At 41.9% G+C, this 17368-nt stretch overlaps 1 protein-coding gene across 2 annotated transcripts in view; it reads left to right on the top strand.

The window, feature by feature from the left end:
• wnt5b (wingless-type MMTV integration site family, member 5b) overlaps window positions 1-17368 on the top strand; it is a 124722-nt gene that overhangs the window by 100739 nt on the left and 6615 nt on the right. For both annotated transcript variants that reach the window (XM_088348743.1, XM_088348744.1), the window contains exon 5: window positions 9000-9292. In XM_088348743.1, the coding sequence (XP_088204869.1) occupies window positions 9000-9292 (293 nt within the window). The remainder of the gene's footprint in view (window positions 1-8999; window positions 9293-17368) is intronic.

Raw genomic sequence — 17368 nt, forward strand, 5'->3', positions numbered from 1 at the left:
ATATTTCTACTTAATGGAGATAATTATTGTGTTACTGTTTTAATGACACAACTTAAAGGAACACTGTGTAATATTTGACGAACGGAACTCATGGTATTGTGTAGTGGAACTGAAAATGAGTTCTACAAAACACAAGGATACAAGCAATGAGAGTCTAATTGACCAAACTGCACCATTTTTTTCCCAGCCTTCCATCAAGTTTTTAGTTTTGGGGTAGGAGTAGCAGCAAGATGCCGGACAATTATGTTAGCTCCCTCTAGGTTGTGGTCAGGAACCTGTGGCTCTAGGTCCGCATAGGGCTCTTTTGTGTTGCCCTGGTGGTTCGCTGGATCTTTGTCAAAAATGTTTGGAAAAAGATGAGGGAGGAAAATACATTATTTTGAAAATGTTTTTTTTAGGAAGACAAGCATGACACAAAACCCATATTAAACATTTTTGTGAATATGTTTGTGATAAATATTAAATATTTAGTAAATAACTTTAATGTACGAATCCCCTTCCTGTTTTGATTTTTGAAAGGCTTGTCGTATTTTTGCGTCTTCAGCCATGTTTTTGTTGTTGTTTTTTTAGTCCGTTATGGCTCGTTTGACATTTTGGGTCACTGATCCCTGCTCCAGGTAAACCTCAAGTTATTTAAAATGTATACAAATTTTTCGACCTTGAATTTCACACCTTGAAAAGGCACGTTTATATGATAGATTGTGTACTTTTAATTCAATTGTCTTCATTGTCATTGACATCATCACTGTGAAAACATTGTTTACAGTGAGATTAGATATGGCACACCAGGGTAAACATGGATTAAAAACTTTAAAAAAGAGAAATAGGCAAACAATATTTACAATGTAGTCCTTAAAAACGGGTGGAACCATACATTGGCCTGGAGAGGGATGGGTGCCACCAGGCTGTTCTTGACCAAGATACACCACAAGAAATGGTGCCCCTACCACCCTAGTGGTTAAGCCAGGGGTCGGGAACCTATGGCTCGCGAGCCATATATGGCTCTTTCTGTGAATATCTATGGCTCAGAGACAAATTTGATTGCATGCAAAATTTCTCCATCTTGTTCGAAACTTGAGTTGTTCATCCTATTCAGGTACACGCAAATCCAATCCAAAGCTAAGTGTACGACGTTACTTCGCAGTATATATAGGGCACGTTTTTCACTACAATTTACAGTCAAGGTGTCACACAAAAAAGGGGGGAAAAAACTCGTTTTGGCTGTACAACGCTAAAGAATCCTTTATATAAAAGTTCACTATATAATCTGTGTTCAGTGTTCAGATACCTTATGATGAATCCACAGAACACACTGTAAATACGCCAAAACACCGGAAGAGAACTTAGTCTTTTGATTGGGTGAGTGGGAGGGATGGGTGGAGCCATGCAAAAAGCGCAAGCACTCCCTCCCATCTCTCGCCCTACGCCATCTGCACCAAAAGTGAGCTCATCAGGCTCCCTATTTGCAGAATGTTGTGACGTTTTTACAAAATAACTGCTTACATCTGGTTTTGAAACCAATATGTATGAAAAAAAAGGGTCAAAATGAGTTTAACCGATCTTGAGTAATTGCAAGAAAGACACAAGTTTAAAGTGGTATGTTTGTTGATTTTGGGACACGGGCTCTGGGATTATTCTCTTTTCATTATTTTTATCAAATCATCAAAAATAAATGTGCTGAAGACTAAGCTTTTGTCTGGGGCGCGGGTTTAGCAATTTAGTAAATTTGTCTCATAATATATGGTGTGGCTCGTTCCCAAAATAAAATTAATATATTTTGCTTTTATGGCTCTTTGAGTCAAAAAGGTTCCCGACCCCTGGGTTAAGCGATCCAACCAACCAACCAACCTTAGATAGTGACCCAAGTTATACTAATAGTGCAATGTTTACTAATGAAAAAAACTGCATTGTAGCAATAGTGCAATTTAGCAGCAACAAAAGTCCTTCATAATGTTGATGGCTCTGCTGCTCTATCACATGCTGACAATGTCTTCTGAGAGCAGCCCTTGATCTTTTGGGTTGCGATGATTACTCTCTGTATGTTTTTCCTGTCCGCTACCATGATATTGTATGCCAGAATGCTCTTCTCTGTGGCTTTGTAGAAGGACGCCAACAGCTTCTGTTCTTATTATACATATGTTTATTGATATTTTTAAAAGAATGTTGTTTTTTAACATACTAGGAGGCGCACACAAAATGTCGCTTTATCAAAAATGTGAAAAGAAAATGGGTGATGACGTGTTTTTCCCTATTTTCTACTTAATATTTTTAGATATAACATTTTTTCTTAGGTTCTATTCTTCTAAGTTTAATGTTAAACCATAGAAGTAAACGGCCGGGTTTTGGGGTTGCACATACACCTCCAAATTCTACCCAAGCATTCCCAAAAATATAGCTTTTAAAAACTTTTTTCCTTAATATAGGATGGGATAGGCTTAAATATAAGGAAAAACACTAGATACATTTTGTTTTATAAAATTTAGAACAAAACCAAAATGTGAACAACCCAGCATCGGAAAAACGTCGCTGCCTTGAAAGGGTTCAGTCTATTTGATTCCTACCACCGTGTCTCTTAGCTAGTGTCACTTGGGGCATAGCGGCGGAGTCTGTGGAAGCTCTGGTGTATTACAGTGAATGTACAGTGGTTATGTTGAAGTATTTTACCACCCAATACTACGACTTTATTATCATGAAAATATGTTCGCCTTCATTAGCTGCTTTGAATCGCATGCAAAAATGATCAGGCTAGCTTAAATGTTGCGCACGTGTAAGCTAGCCTTGTGGTGATCCTCCCAGCACCAGAATCGACATTTGCAGTTTTTTTCTATGAAAAAAAGCAACATGTTCAGGCGAGAGTCTATTACTCACAGTAACTAGAAAGCAAGAGTTAGGAACCTATGGCTCCTCTTTTCATGAATACGTCTGGCTCTGAGATAAAATGGAGCGCGCACATTTATTTACTGAATTGACCGAATCGGGACCACTCGCGGTGCGTGCGGTATATGTAGGGCACAGTCTTGATTGCAATTTGAAGTCTAGGTGCCACACCAAGAGACCCGGTTTTGGTTGGAAATTGCTAAATAATCCTTAATATGGAAGCTCATTTAACAATCTATGTCCATTGTTGAGAAACTCCATTATGAAAAGTCACAAAACAAAGTGTAAACACCTAGATCCATTAGCAAATTCGATTGGGTGAGCGGTAGGAATAGACTGAGCTATACACACACAACGCGCACATTCTTTCTCGTTCAGCACCGTCTGCACTGAAGGTGAATACGTTGTCATCTTCGTTTGCAGAATTTTTACAGAAGAACTTTGCTCGCACCTTGTTTTTAAACCATTTTTAGGACAAGAATGACCAAATGTGCCTCAACACTCTTAAGTAACTGCAGGAGGGAGAGAATTTTTAAGTGGTATATTTATATTGATTTGGGACACTGGCTCTGTATTGTTAGTTCATTCTTTTAAATAATCAAACGTCACACAGGGAAATAAAATGGGCTGTCATGGTTGCCATGGCGCCCAATTGGCCGCTTCCGCGTGTGTCACGGTTGCCATGGCGCCCGATTGGCCCCGCCCGTGTGGCGCCAGCTGCAGCTTGTTGACAGATTGGCTCCCTGTCAGCATTTAATCTCTGTCCTGTCAGTCCCCTTTTGTCGGTCCGTCAGCGAATCGACAAGCCCTTTTTCACTTGTCCTGTTTTTTGCTACTGTTTTTCTCCCGTTACGATATGTTTTGATCTTGACCACGTCTGCTCTCTCGTCCTGAATTACGACCTGTTTTGATCTCGACCACGTCTGTTCTCCCGTCCCGAATAACGATCCGTTTTTGATCTCGACCTTGTCTACTCTCTTCTCCTGGCTTTAAACTTGTTTCCGATCCCGATTACGTTTTTGCTCTTCTTTCCCGGCTACTGACCTATTTTTTCCTTTCCCGACACCGCCATCGCTCGCCACGGAAGTTCCACTTCTGTGTTTAGAGCGACCTGCTCCCCGCGACCAGCGATCACAGGATCGTGTGTGCAATCCTTTCCCTTCTTCCCAATACAACTGTGAGAATCGTTACGCGAGTGGGTCCTTTTTCCGTTCTGGTCCTGACATGGGCTGACGAATTAGAATTTGGAGATTGACACCCCCGAACAATGTTGAACGATCCCAATCACTTATAGGAATGATTTTAACCAGCACCCCTCAAAGCTCTGAACCTAAAATTGCCCCTGCGACTTTTAGGCTTCATTTGAGGACTTTTGTGGTCCAAATTTCATACCTGTCAACCTTTTGCTGTACAAAGTATGTTTATTATGCATTTCAAAACGTGTACAACGTACAAGAAAATCTGTACGGAAAAACGCAAATTTGTCAATTATGGGGTACCATCCGGTAAACACCTACTATCACGAAACGGCAAGTCAAACGAGTTCAGCGCGGTAGCCTCTATCTGGGTATGGTTTTTTTTCCGCTGCAAATGAAGCGAGCAGTTTGATGCTACTATGCGCATGCGTCTGCCGCCTGGGGATTTCCCATCATGCATCATTCTGTGTTATGTGTGTAGTGAAAGGAAGTCCGTCTCTTTTTAGAGAACCGGCTTTTTCAGCTCAACTCATTAAAGAGAGCCGGCTCTCAAACGGCTCACTGGCTTTGATGCATTAAATTACGAATGATTATGTTGCATAAAGAAGTTAAGAAAAAAGGAAGTATAAAAGGAGAAAATGAAAAAAGACAGGTTTGTGGTTATCCCTTTAATCAGTATATTACCAACAATAATGCAGAAAATGAATGAATAATTTGACTAATAAAATTCTACTTAATTAGATTTGCAAGTATTTTTTCCTTCTACGGTGAACGTCCAAGCTACTTAGTTTGTGAACTTTTTTTTTTATAATAAACCACATTCATGTCGAGTAACTCCTTATCTCACAACAAAATGTTAATAATAGATATGATATAGCGAAACACATGTACAATATAACAAGTTAAACTACATAAATAAACACGTTTGAAAAAAAATATGGTGTAAGATTATTTTGTATTTTGTAAGGGAAAATACGAGTTTGTAAGGGCGTGGAGCCCTGGAGCTTGACATGTATGAAATTTGCAACGACAGAAGTTGTCCTTGCCGTTGTTAAATAAGCAAATAATGCAGACAGTGGAGCAGCAGTCACGCGTCATGCGTCTGCAGGCTCGACTAATAAAACAAAATGTTGCTAGATTTTTGGAGTCGGGGGAGCGCTTGTAATTCGCAGCGGGAATGTGAGAGAGCGCTCATCAACAAGTACGTGTCAAATCCGCTCGGAGGCAAGCGGGCGAGGTGCCGTCTCGTTCCCGTGTCTGTCTCTATTGACAGTCCGTCTCTGTCCACTTTTAAATGGAGAAGGTGCGAGGAGATCCATTGTGGCTACTTTCTTTTGAAATGCGCCGACGAAAAAAAAAAAAAGAAAACGAAATGCGCAGACGAGCTGACACCGAGCCGGCACATCCGGAGCAATAAAGCCACCAGGCCAGTTTGCGTCGAAACTGCATGACTGTGACGTCATCGATTTTTACACACCAGACCCTTACTATTGTTTTTTGCATTGTTTGTTTTTTTCCCTAATGACTTCGAGTGCTGATTTCACATCTCTATCACTATTAACACAGGGAACCGATCCTGCTTTAAGTAGAAATAAATGTATAAAAAAAATCACGCTTCACTTAAACCAGGGGTCTCCAACCTGTGGTCTGCGGGCACCTGGTTACCTTTCTAGCTAACTAACAAGCTACCCTTTTAGCTATTTTGCAAGCCATCTAGATTAGTAGCTCTTTTTCAGGGTTGGGTAGGGTTACTTTAACTTGATTACTTTCAATTACTTTTGGATTACCCCAAAACCAAATATGCTAATAAAAGACAAAAGAAACTAAATATGAATAAAATGACTAAATTTTGTGCAGGCTTGGGGAGTAACGGAATACATGGAACGGCAAAAATGATGTTGGCAAGCTTTTCCTTTTGTTTCTGTCGCATTTTATGTTAGTTTTGCCGGAGATCAAAGAGATCAAAGCCAGGAGAGAAAGCTTACCACGTGTTGTGAGTCATAATTGTTTTCATTTTTAGTTTCTTTTGTCTTTTATTAGCATATTTGGTATTGGAGTAATCCAAAAGTAATTGAAAGTAATCAAGTTAAAGTAACCCTACCCAACCCTGCTCTATTTGAACCGTATGGCAAAGTGAGTGTGAAAAGAGCTTACCAGTGCTAGGTTATTGTGATTTTCGAGTAAAACATTTCCTTTTTTATTGGTTGACTGAGTCTTTTTAAATAGTAAATGGTCTGCATTTATATAGAGCTTTTCAAGTCAATGAAGACCTCCCAAAGCGCTTCACAATGTGCTTCACACTTACCCATTCACACACACACTCACACACCAATAGCGGCCATGCAGCCCAAGGACACTTCGACATATAACACAGAGGAGCCGGGAATCGAACCTGCGGTCTCTTGATCCCATGACTAGCGCTCTAACTACGGAGTTAATGCCGCCCCAACATAAAATATACAATGTATTTATTTTGTCCTTTAAAGTCCAATTCTTTATCAGATACACCAATGAAATGTTTTTTTTTTCATTTATTTGTATCTTTCAGGGCAACTGTTTTCTCCAATCATGTCTGGTACCATGAATAGAAATACTGTAGTGTGATAATGAGAAACAATCCTACTTCCAATAATTAAACCTTGTTATAACATAGTAAGAACATAACTTTTTTTTAAGAAATTGAAATTAATCATTATGTTTAAGCAATGAATTAAGAGAATAGAATGAGAATCTATTCATGTATTAAACATACCATCAAATCAATCTTTTTATTGATTTATTTTACAGGAAATGTGGGTGTAGGTGTATCCCTTAACCACCGTTTCCTGTGGTGTGTTTTGGGCAAGTACAGCCTGGTGCCGCCCACTAAATTCCAATTTATTGGTTTTATAAAGCGAATGAGCAAATAATGTGCAGTCTTTTTAGATGTCTATCTGGCAACCTTTTTAGCTTTATAGCTATCTATCTCCCAACCTTTTCGTTATTCACTATTTAGCAATGTAGCTTTTTACATTTTTTGCTCGCTATCTAGCAAACATTTTTTAACAAATAAGGCGACAATCATCTAAAAGTAATTAGAGATAACAATTTTGTCCACAATTTTTCAAAAGTAGAACAAAACCAGAGCAACAAGAACCCAAAAAAACTCTATCAAAGCTTATTCTAGCATATTCTATGTAATGGTTTACATTTTATACATTCCCTCTTTTGGTAAATAATGAGACCACAGCAGTGTGAAATTCAACAAGCTATTGCCTCAGTCTGTTACCTTTTTTCATGTAAATTGTCAAGTTTCACTGTAGCTTACATATATTTTTCCATTTCCAAGGCACTTTGTGTATTAAATCCATCAAAGGTGACACTCGGGGCTCGTGTTGTGTATTCCAAAGTAAGGTCTGGGAAGCTGTATTGGAAGGGGGGTTGGGAAATTGCAGCACTAAAAAAAGAAAGAGCCATAAAGTGTGCTGTGGAAAACCTAAATCTTAATTAGCTGTGACACTTTCTAAGCACTGAGTGTTTTACTTCTCCTGCTGGTCATGTTGTGCATAACAGAAGACGAATCTTGATACACATTGGTACACATTGCCTCCCTGATTGGTGATCGGCATTAGGGGTTGGAATTGGGGGGCTTGGTCTCTAAAGGCTAAAAATTTGGAAAAATCCAACAACAACAAAAAGATTAACATTAAAGATCCGAACCTTGCATTAAGTTTTAGTCTGCATTATAAAACTACACTTGCAAAAGATACACCTCCAGATAAAAAGGGGTTTCCTGTTCTTAGTCTATTGTTCCCCTGTACAAGGTAGTTGTGGAGGAGCTACTATATTTCGTGTCAACATACACTCAATAAAAAATGTTGGGTCAAAAATACAGGTTAAGATTTAGTATCAAAAGTTTCACTGCTTCCTCGTCCGGCCCCTTGAAATATCAATACTTTGTTCCCAGTATTGGGTAAGCTCCATGTCATCCGTTTCATTGGATCTACCAGCTGCAGGGGGTGGCAGGGAGACGTCCCTGTTACTGATCCTCCACTAGAAAACATTAGAGCGAAATTTTGACAATCAGAGGTTCCTAGCTGAGGACCCTGGAGCTGAGCCATGGACACCGGAGGAGCTGCAATAAGCGCCAATACCGAGCAGGAAAGACCAATTACCTGTACTTTAACGGGTAATGGATCTGGTGTTGGTGACATGCAGGCTCAGCAGGGGTGGTTTGTGTTGGTTATTTCATAGCCTACACACAGTAAGCCGGATCTATTGCCCGGAAATGCTTTTCTACCAACGCTGCCGCAATCCCTTCCTGGAATCGATAACAATCCACGGAGCACCCGCTGGTGATCACTATTACTTTGCGCTCTTTGATTCTCCTCAGATTCTAATTTCCATCCATCCATCCATTGTCTGCACCGCTTATCCTCAGTAGGGTCGCAGGGGTGCTGGAGCCCATCCCAGCTATCTTCGAGCAGTGGGCAGGGGAGACCCTGGACTGGTTGCCAGCTAGTCGCAGGGGAAGAGTCTGATTTAATTGATGAATTTCTTTTTAATGTACTGAGCCGCTAAAAGTCACCATGATTTGCAGTATGTTTGGGTGGCTACAACATATTTCATAGTCAACATCCTTTCATAGTCGCGCACCCAGGCCGTCACACCCACCCAACACACATATACACAGTGATAGCATTTGCTGTCTGTTGCAGAACACAATGCACAATATGTTGATATCAATGGCAATAAAAAGAATGACCTTCAAAATCTGCGAAGCAGTGGACGAGCAATAATTGAAGCAGGAAGTAGCAAGGGATTACTGTGTTTAGCCGAGAAAAAGGCCTGAAAACAGGTTGCGACCCATCAGTTGAGAAACACTGTACCAAACAACAAACTTATCAGGAGCTCTGATAATGAACCTTTTTCCGTTTTCTCCTCAAGGCTCACGTGAAACCGCATTCACCTACGCAATCAGCGCCGCCGGCGTGGTGAACGCCATCAGCCGGGCCTGCCGCGAGGGCGAGCTGTCCACGTGCGGCTGCAGCCGGGCGGCCCGTCCCCGGGACCTACCCCGCGATTGGCTGTGGGGTGGCTGCGGCGACAACGTGCACTACGGCTACCGCTTCGCCCGCGAATTCGTGGACGCTCGCGAACGCGAGAAGAATTTCCCCCGAGGATCGGCCGAGCACTCGCGCACCCTGATGAACCTTCAGAACAATGAGGCGGGGCGACAGGTATGGGAGTTAGTTCACACTTCTTATAATAAGGTAATACCAAACTCCTAAACATGAGTTAATATGAGGAAAAGGGACATGGTTTTAGCATAAAATCAAAACTACTTGATTAATCCTGTGTGTGTGTGTTTGTATGTGACTTATAATCTCCAAAATGGCTGAAACCATTTTTGTGAAAATGTGCACAGTTGTACTTTAGGTCTCTGCGAGTGTATTAAGCTAGGTTTCGTGTCAAGGCACCCCCAATGAATACAAAGGGTTGTCAGAATCATGAGTTAGCGACGCCGTGTCCTTTTCAGACGAGCAATACATCGGCGAGTGATGCTCCGTTTGAGTCTTCATCGTTTCTTTTATAGGTTCTGAACCGATTTTCGTGAAAATTTTCACAATCGTACTTCAGGCAACTAAAACGGAGTAATACATCTATATTTTATAACAGTAATATATTCACTCTATTATTCTGTAGTATGGGCCGTCCCAAACATTTTGTTCTTGACTGACAAGCGAACTTCGTCCTATAATCAAAAATTGCAAAATTACCTCTATGAAAAAGTGATAGAAACTGGTAATTAGATCAAACACTATCCCTGATGGAGGGTCTTAAGCACAATCTGCCAATCTGTGTTCTGGAAACGATCACTCCTTCTCTCCTTTGTATATGAAGTTCGCCCTTGTCACTCGCCTCAACCACTTGTTCGAATTGATGCGCCTGTACACCTAAATCTCTGGCACTATAACCGTTTTTTTCTAAACATATCTCTCTGGGACATTCTTTCAGCATAATCGACCATAAAATTGGGGTCACAGAAACTTAGTTCACTAAAATCCCAGTCTGTTTCGGAGCTAGCCTCATATGGTTTGTTAATGGGATTCACCTTTTGGAAGTTGTTGTTTTCCTCCAATGACCTCACAGCTCTACAGCAAACAAGCCCAATAGGTCAACTTTGAGACTAAATTTCCCGTATAACATGCAAAATATTTGCATAATTGTGGGGAGAAACACCTACACATCCTGAGCCTAATTAAAAGAAAAATCTGTTTGGGAATACATTTGAACATCTGGAGTGTTGTCTTCATGGAAGGAAGGAATGCGTGGGCCGAGTCAAGGTGGCCCCCGAGCTCCTTGCCGGTATTTCTTTTGTGTGTGTGCGTGTCAAGGTTATTTATTAGGAGGGTCCAAATGGTAGTACTGCTAACGCCCTTGGAGTTTGGCTAGGTAACCCCGTCGCTATGCATTCCAGCAGGGAAGCATAGACACAAAAACAGTAATTAGTTAAAATTGTTACTTCATTTCGATAATAACTCCCCAGATTCCTGACAACTAAACGCGAGTCTTGTTATAAATTACTGTATATACTCACAATGAAGCTGACCCCCTAAAACTGGTTTAAAATTGCTACATAATAGAAGAAAGTAGTAGAAAGAAATAGAAGAAAACGTTTGCATCAAACTGTAGAAGCGGTGAACCCTTTATATTTATTGGTTTATGCAGTCTTGAGAGCTTGCAAAAAACACTCAGCCGAGACACTCCATATTCATTTTGTCTCTAGGCTTCAAACCACTCGAAGAGTTCCTTCTCCATTTCTAGTTACTCTCCAATACCTTTTCCTTTATCTTCAGGCATGGGCTACTGAAAAAGTAATTTTACAAAGGAAAAGACCAAAACACAGCACACGTTTACCGTAAATTCTCTGCTCACGTTTGCCACATTCATTACGTTGTTTTTGTATAAGCCACAACCCTCCCCACCAACTGCTTACCTTTTGCTACACAACCACATATGCACATTTAAACTGCCCCGCTGGTTAGGGTATATTATTTTAGATATGTAATTACGGCTTGGATACAAACAAATACGCTCGGGAGAATATCTTTATGAGGAAAAATTCAGCGTTCACATGCTCTTTGCGCCACTGTAACTGTATTTAGTTGTTCTATGTCCATTCTTCTTAACCGTTGTGGGCGGGGTGAGTGTGGTTTGTTACATCGTGTGCGAAAGAGGAACAGATAGCAATCAGGGGACGATGTACTTCATGACTGGCTTTTAGTACGTAGCCGAGTAACGCATCTTGTTGTAGGGACAGTTGAATTATAATATTTCTTAATTCATTTAATGCCATATGTTTTTCTCAAATAGGTTGCCTGCCATTTTTTCTGTTTTTGAAGGGCTATAGAAAATTTAGCTGTGTAGCTATCAAGGCTAAGGACATATCAAAACAAAGCCTGAACCCTCATTTTTCATTAGATATTAAGGGTTCTTCTAGATTTTACCATTGGTTAGTAAACAACCATTGAACATTGCTGTTTCTTGAGAATACAGGCTTCCAAGATAACTTAAAAAAAAAAACAGCTTTTTGCGAAAGGATGAATTTATAGCAGAACGATTACTTTAGTGTTTTGTTTTTTTGATAAGTGATACCTTCAATATCTAATTAATTCGTTCTTTGATCACAAGGGCACCAAAATAACATTTCTTGCAAGAACACTGAACTAGTGCATGAACGATGCACTGACTTTGGAATAACTTCTCAGCACCCGAGGTTTCTGGTGGCAATGATGACACGATTCCAATCACCAATTCCCTCGGGCGACTGCATTCCTGCGGACAAGCACAAAACGTCATCCCTCTCTGACCACACGATGACGATGTAACTTGGTATCTTTTTTTTAAAGGAATAAGCTCTGTTGAAGAGTTAACTGCCTATTACTATTTGTCCATATCTCGCAACTCTCACCACACTACTTCACTGCCTACTCGCCATACGGGGACGCCTACACACAATCATTCACAGATAGATTTATCATACTGAAACTGTCATGAGTACCGATATGCTTCACCTGTGCCCGCTCCTTTGGCGCCAACTGCCTCGGACTCTGATTGGCTCTCTGTCCCTATTTAAACCCACTCCTATCTGTCCCCTGTTGTCAGTCTGTCTGCGAACCTCAGTTTACTCTAGGCAAGCTTTTGGACCCTGACCTACTCCTATTTTTGCTCCCGTCTGTTTGCCGGCTTCGACCCGTTTTTGATCTTTACCACGTCTGCTTTCCTCTCCTGGCTTTTGACTCGTTGCTGATCCTGACCACATTTTTGCTCTCCCGTTCCGGTTACTGACCCGTTTTTTTTCCGTTCCCGACACCGCCATCGCTCGCCACGAAAATGCCACTTCCGCGTTCAGAGGGACCTGCTCCCCGCGACCAGCGATCACCGGATCGCTTGTGCAACCCTTTCCTTTTTTCCCAATAAAACTGAGAGAAACGTAACGCAAGTGGGTCCTGTCTCCGTCCTGGTCCTGACAGAAACTATTCCCAAAAGCTTGATCCTTATTGATGAGCGGCCCCAAACCCTCTATAATAATAAAAAAAAACAGACAAAATGAAAACAAGAAAACTGTTTTCCTACGTTTTGGCGCTCAGGGACAATATTTCTGAAAACACATTTATGCGTTTTGGCACTGACTGAGTTAACAAAATGTCAGAATACTCGTTACTGAGAAAAGTAAATGCGTTACCTTGTGCGGTCCCTTCTCAAGGTTCCTTCATTTTCTTCATGTTGAGGTTTTTGAGTTTTTCCTTGCCCTCATGTAGGTTTTACATCAGGGGATGGTGTCATAATAGTCTGTGGTCTGTGCAGCCCTTTGAGACTCTCTGTGATTAAGGGCGTCACAAATAAACTTGACGTTCCTGTAACTCTTGAAGTAAAGTAGAGAGGGTCCACAATTTGTCCTAGTTTTTTTCCGTCATGAACAAGAAGATTGCACTCCCGCGGCTGCTGTCTTCTAAGATTTTCAAGGGACAACAGGAGTTGTTTGGGAATCCCCAGCAGGAACAGCACTAAAAGCAACCTTTCACCTTTGATTAGGCTCCACATCCCACCGGCGCGCTGCCTCGTAAAAGCTCCATTTGCCGCTCGGTGCCGGACGGTGCACGAGGGGAGCGTATTTGTGGAAGCCGTTTACAAGACGAGGGGCCGGGTGGTGTAGCCTTTGTGGACCCTCGCGTTTGATTTGCTCCAAATGCAGCGAGCCTGGTTTTGTGTTTTGTGGCTGGGGTCAGAAGTCAGGAACTGCCTGTTGAGCTCAGGGGCTGCGAAAGCCCCGCTGGGGCTGTAAGAGACTCTATGAAGGATCTATGGCTATTTTGATTTACGTCAGTTGGTCACATATAGTGAACTTCATGGGTACTAAATCTCTTCAAATCTGGCTCAATTTATGAGATTTTGGCTTTATTATTTGTATTTTTTTTAATTTATACCAGGGGTGTCCATACCTGTCAACCTCAACCAACTGTTCCTCTTATTACTGATTAAAATTCCCCTTTGTCAAGACCAGATCGGAAACAGGACCCACTGGCGTAACATTTCTCACAAGTTTTATTGGGAAGAAGGGAAAGGATTGCTGCTGGTCGCGGGGAGCAGGTCGCTCTAAATGCGGAAGTGGGACTTCCGTGGCGAGCGAAGGCGGTGTCGGGAACGGAAAAAAACGGGTCAGTAGCCGGGATAGAGGAGCAAAAACGTGGTCGGGATCGGAAACGAGTTGAAAGCCAGGAGAGGAGAGTACACGTGGTGGAGATAAAAAACGGATCATTATTCAGGACGGGAGAACAGACGTGGTCGAGATCAAAACAGATCGTAGCGGGAGACAAACAGGAGCAAAAAACGGGACAGGCGAAAAAGGGTTTGCCATGTAAAAACAGAGATTCGCAGACGGACCGACAAAAGGGGACTGACAGGACAGAGTTTAAATACTGACGGGGAGCCAATCTGTCAACAAGCTGCAGCTGACCAATTGGCCATAGCAACCGTGACACCCTTATTAAGCGACGATGAACCTGACAAACACAATGCGGCACCTATTTACTCACAGCAAGAATGATTATGTAGAATAAATAAAAAGATAACTTGTGTAAACAAGTTTATTTTATTTACCAAATACACAAAACACACAATTATTTAAGCATCATTCTTAGTTGTCACCCTTGTTGCAGTAAATCTAGTTTTGCTTATCATACGTAGGAGTGTAGAATTTTGCAGACTGTTCTACAAATGGTGTTATTCTGGAACAGAAACCGTCACAATTTTGCCGTGAGATTTTGTCTTTATTTACAAAAAAGTATGTGTTTGCTCAGTATATTTTCTTTCTTCCAGTGATTAATCGAGTAATTAATATTCATCCATGTCAGTAGGTGGCAACAGATTATATATTTTTTCTTTTTATATACTAATTATCTGCTCATGAAGTATCAAAAGGATTATATCAAATAATAGAAAATAATAAATCAAATAAGGTAACGATATTGCACAAAATTTGGTTGATTTTAATCTTTCTCTTATTTCACTAAGATAACAACAACCGAATTGGAATAAAAGATTAGCTTGTTATAAAACGTTTTTGTGTTCTACAAGCAGATACTTTTTTCCCATTTTAAATATCATTTTTAAAGATGGATTAAAAATAACATCTTACACTTGAAAAACTGGTTGAAAATATAGTTAAATCCAAAATAACAGCAAAACTATTCAGCAAAATTAATAACCTATATTACCTACTGAGCCACGGTGACCGGAAACGGTAAGAAAAACGAAACTGTCAATATAGGCAACACGATAATTTAAAGGAGCTGGATGGAATGCCCCCAACTCCTTGCTTGTGTCATCACTGCAGCCTCTGTTAGCCCCTCCATGATGTACGTGCAAGTATATGCATTTCTTAGACATGCTGTCAGGACCAGAACGGAAACAGGACCCAATTGCGTAACGTTTACCACAAGTTTTATTGAAGGAAAGGGGAAGGACTGCGCCCATGATCCGGTGTTCGCTGGAAAAGGGAAGCAAATCGCTCTCGTACTCTGATTGTGATCCGATCACGGAAATGGATCTTTCGTAGCTAGCGATGGCGGTGTCAGTGACGGAAGAACTGGTCGGTAGCCGGGACCGGAAGAGCAAGACGTGGTCGGGGGCCGGAAACGAGTCGTAAGCCAGAACAAGAGAGTAGACGTAGACGGGGACAAAAAGGGGTCGTAAGCCGGGACGGGAGCGCAGACGTGGTCAGGATCAAAACGGGTCGAAGCCGGCGACAAACGGGAGCAAAAACAGGACAGGCGGGAGTCAGGGTCGAAAAAGGCTTGCCTAATATACGCGGAGATTCGCAGACGGACTGGCCAAAAGGAGAGTGACAGGACTGGGTTTAAATAGCAGGGAAGCCAATCTGTCAACGAGCTGCAGCTGGCGCCACATGGGCAGGGCCAACTGGGCGCCATGGCAACCGTGACACATGCTCGAATAAACTCTTCTTTTCGCATCCTTTTTGGGGTTTCGGTCTGTGTTTGGACTGTACTTGAATCGAGCCTCGTACTCTTTTACCATTTTCATGCCACACGGAGAAACAGAAAATAACACTATGACGAGCATAAAGTAACTCTTCAGCACTCAATGTCACCCCCCATTCTTCCTACCCAAAACTGTTCTGCTCCGAACAGCTTTGCTAAAAGCAAGATAAAAGCATAAGGGTTCTTTGAACTCAGTTGGGCATGGTTAAAACACATACTCAATAGAGAAAATATTTCCACTTTTAAATGAGACCTCAAAAAATGCACCCCAACTTTAACCTATCAAAATATTTCCACTTTTAAATGAGACCTCAAAAAATGCACCCCAACTTTAACCTATGAAAATAAAATGTAATTGGTGCAGGGAATTATTATTGACATCTTTTCGACAGAAGGTGTGCCTCGATACTAAAATTCAGGAAAAAAAGGGGGCCATTGGCTCCAAAACGGTTAGGAAACCCTGATATAAACAATCTTTATGTCCTTCCACAAATTCACACGCACATTTTCCTCATGCATTGTTTCCTAGTCACCCAAACGGAAGAGAGATGAAACACAGGAGGGGTTCACAAATAGGGACGAGAATTCTTTTTCTTTTTTTCTTTTTTTTTACGGGGGCAACACGCTGCTTTGGAGATTTGTCACGCTCGGTTGAACATGGCATAGTGCGGCGCTTTTGTGCAGAGGGGACATGGGCGTGCAACAGTGTCTGTATGTGTTTAGCTGCATTTGACCTGTGCACAAAGGCAAGCAACGTGTGTGTGCATGAAATTGTGTTTTCGTCACAAGCAAACTGAGGAAAGGGGGTAAGCGATGGAGCTCCGTCACACTCCCCCAACTCTCAAAGACTCGGGGACACACACACCGGGGCTCACTGTCTCTGTTTGACACGAATCAAATGGGGCGTCTCGTGTCGCACACCCACAAAACGTTAAATGTACATTCTCAGTCGAAATTCACAAATTCTCCCCTGAGAAAACGTGAATTGGGACTACAGAACGCACCTGATTAAAAGCTGCATGCGCAAATTTAACCCTTGGATGCATAAATGATTGTTGTTGTTGTTTATTCTGAATGTACATTACAAGTATTGCAAGGCTTGTCAGGACCAGAGCAGAGACAGGACCAACTTGCGTTGCGTTTCTCACAAGTTTTATTGGAAGAAAGGGAAAGGGTTGCGCCCACGACCCGATGTTGGCTGGACGCGGGAAGCAAGTCGCTCTGATACTCGGATTATGCTCCGAACGCGGAAGTGGATCTTCCGTGGCGAGCGATGGCGGTGTCGGGGACGGAAAAAGTGGGTCGTAGCTGGGACAGGAGAGCAAAAACGTGGTCGGAAGCGAGTCGTAAGCCAGAATAGGAGAGAAGACATAGTCGGGGACAAAAAGAGGTCAAAAGCCGGGACGGGAGAGCAGACGTGGTCAGGATTAAAAAACGGGTCGAAGCCGGGGACAGATGGAGCAAAAAACATGACAGGTGGGAGTCGGGTTAGAAAAAGGCTTGCCTAGTGTTTACTGAGGTTCGCAGACGGACTGACAAATGGGTACAGACAGGACTGGATATAAATACTGATTGGGAACCAATCAGAACCCGCGGCAGTCGGTGCCAAAGGAGCGGGCACAGCTGAGTCACATCAGTAATCATGAGAAGGCTTCCTGGATATTGTCAAACAAAAACATGTACAATAGAAAAACTAATGATGAAGCAACACAAACCAGAAAACAAAGAAGATAAAACAAAATGCATGTTCAG

This window comes from Urocampus carinirostris, chromosome 11 (genome assembly GCF_059441175.1).
Source record: "Urocampus carinirostris isolate Australia breed hairy pipefish chromosome 11, RoL_Ucar_1.0, whole genome shotgun sequence".
NCBI classification, from domain to species: Eukaryota; Metazoa; Chordata; class Actinopteri; order Syngnathiformes; family Syngnathidae; genus Urocampus; species Urocampus carinirostris.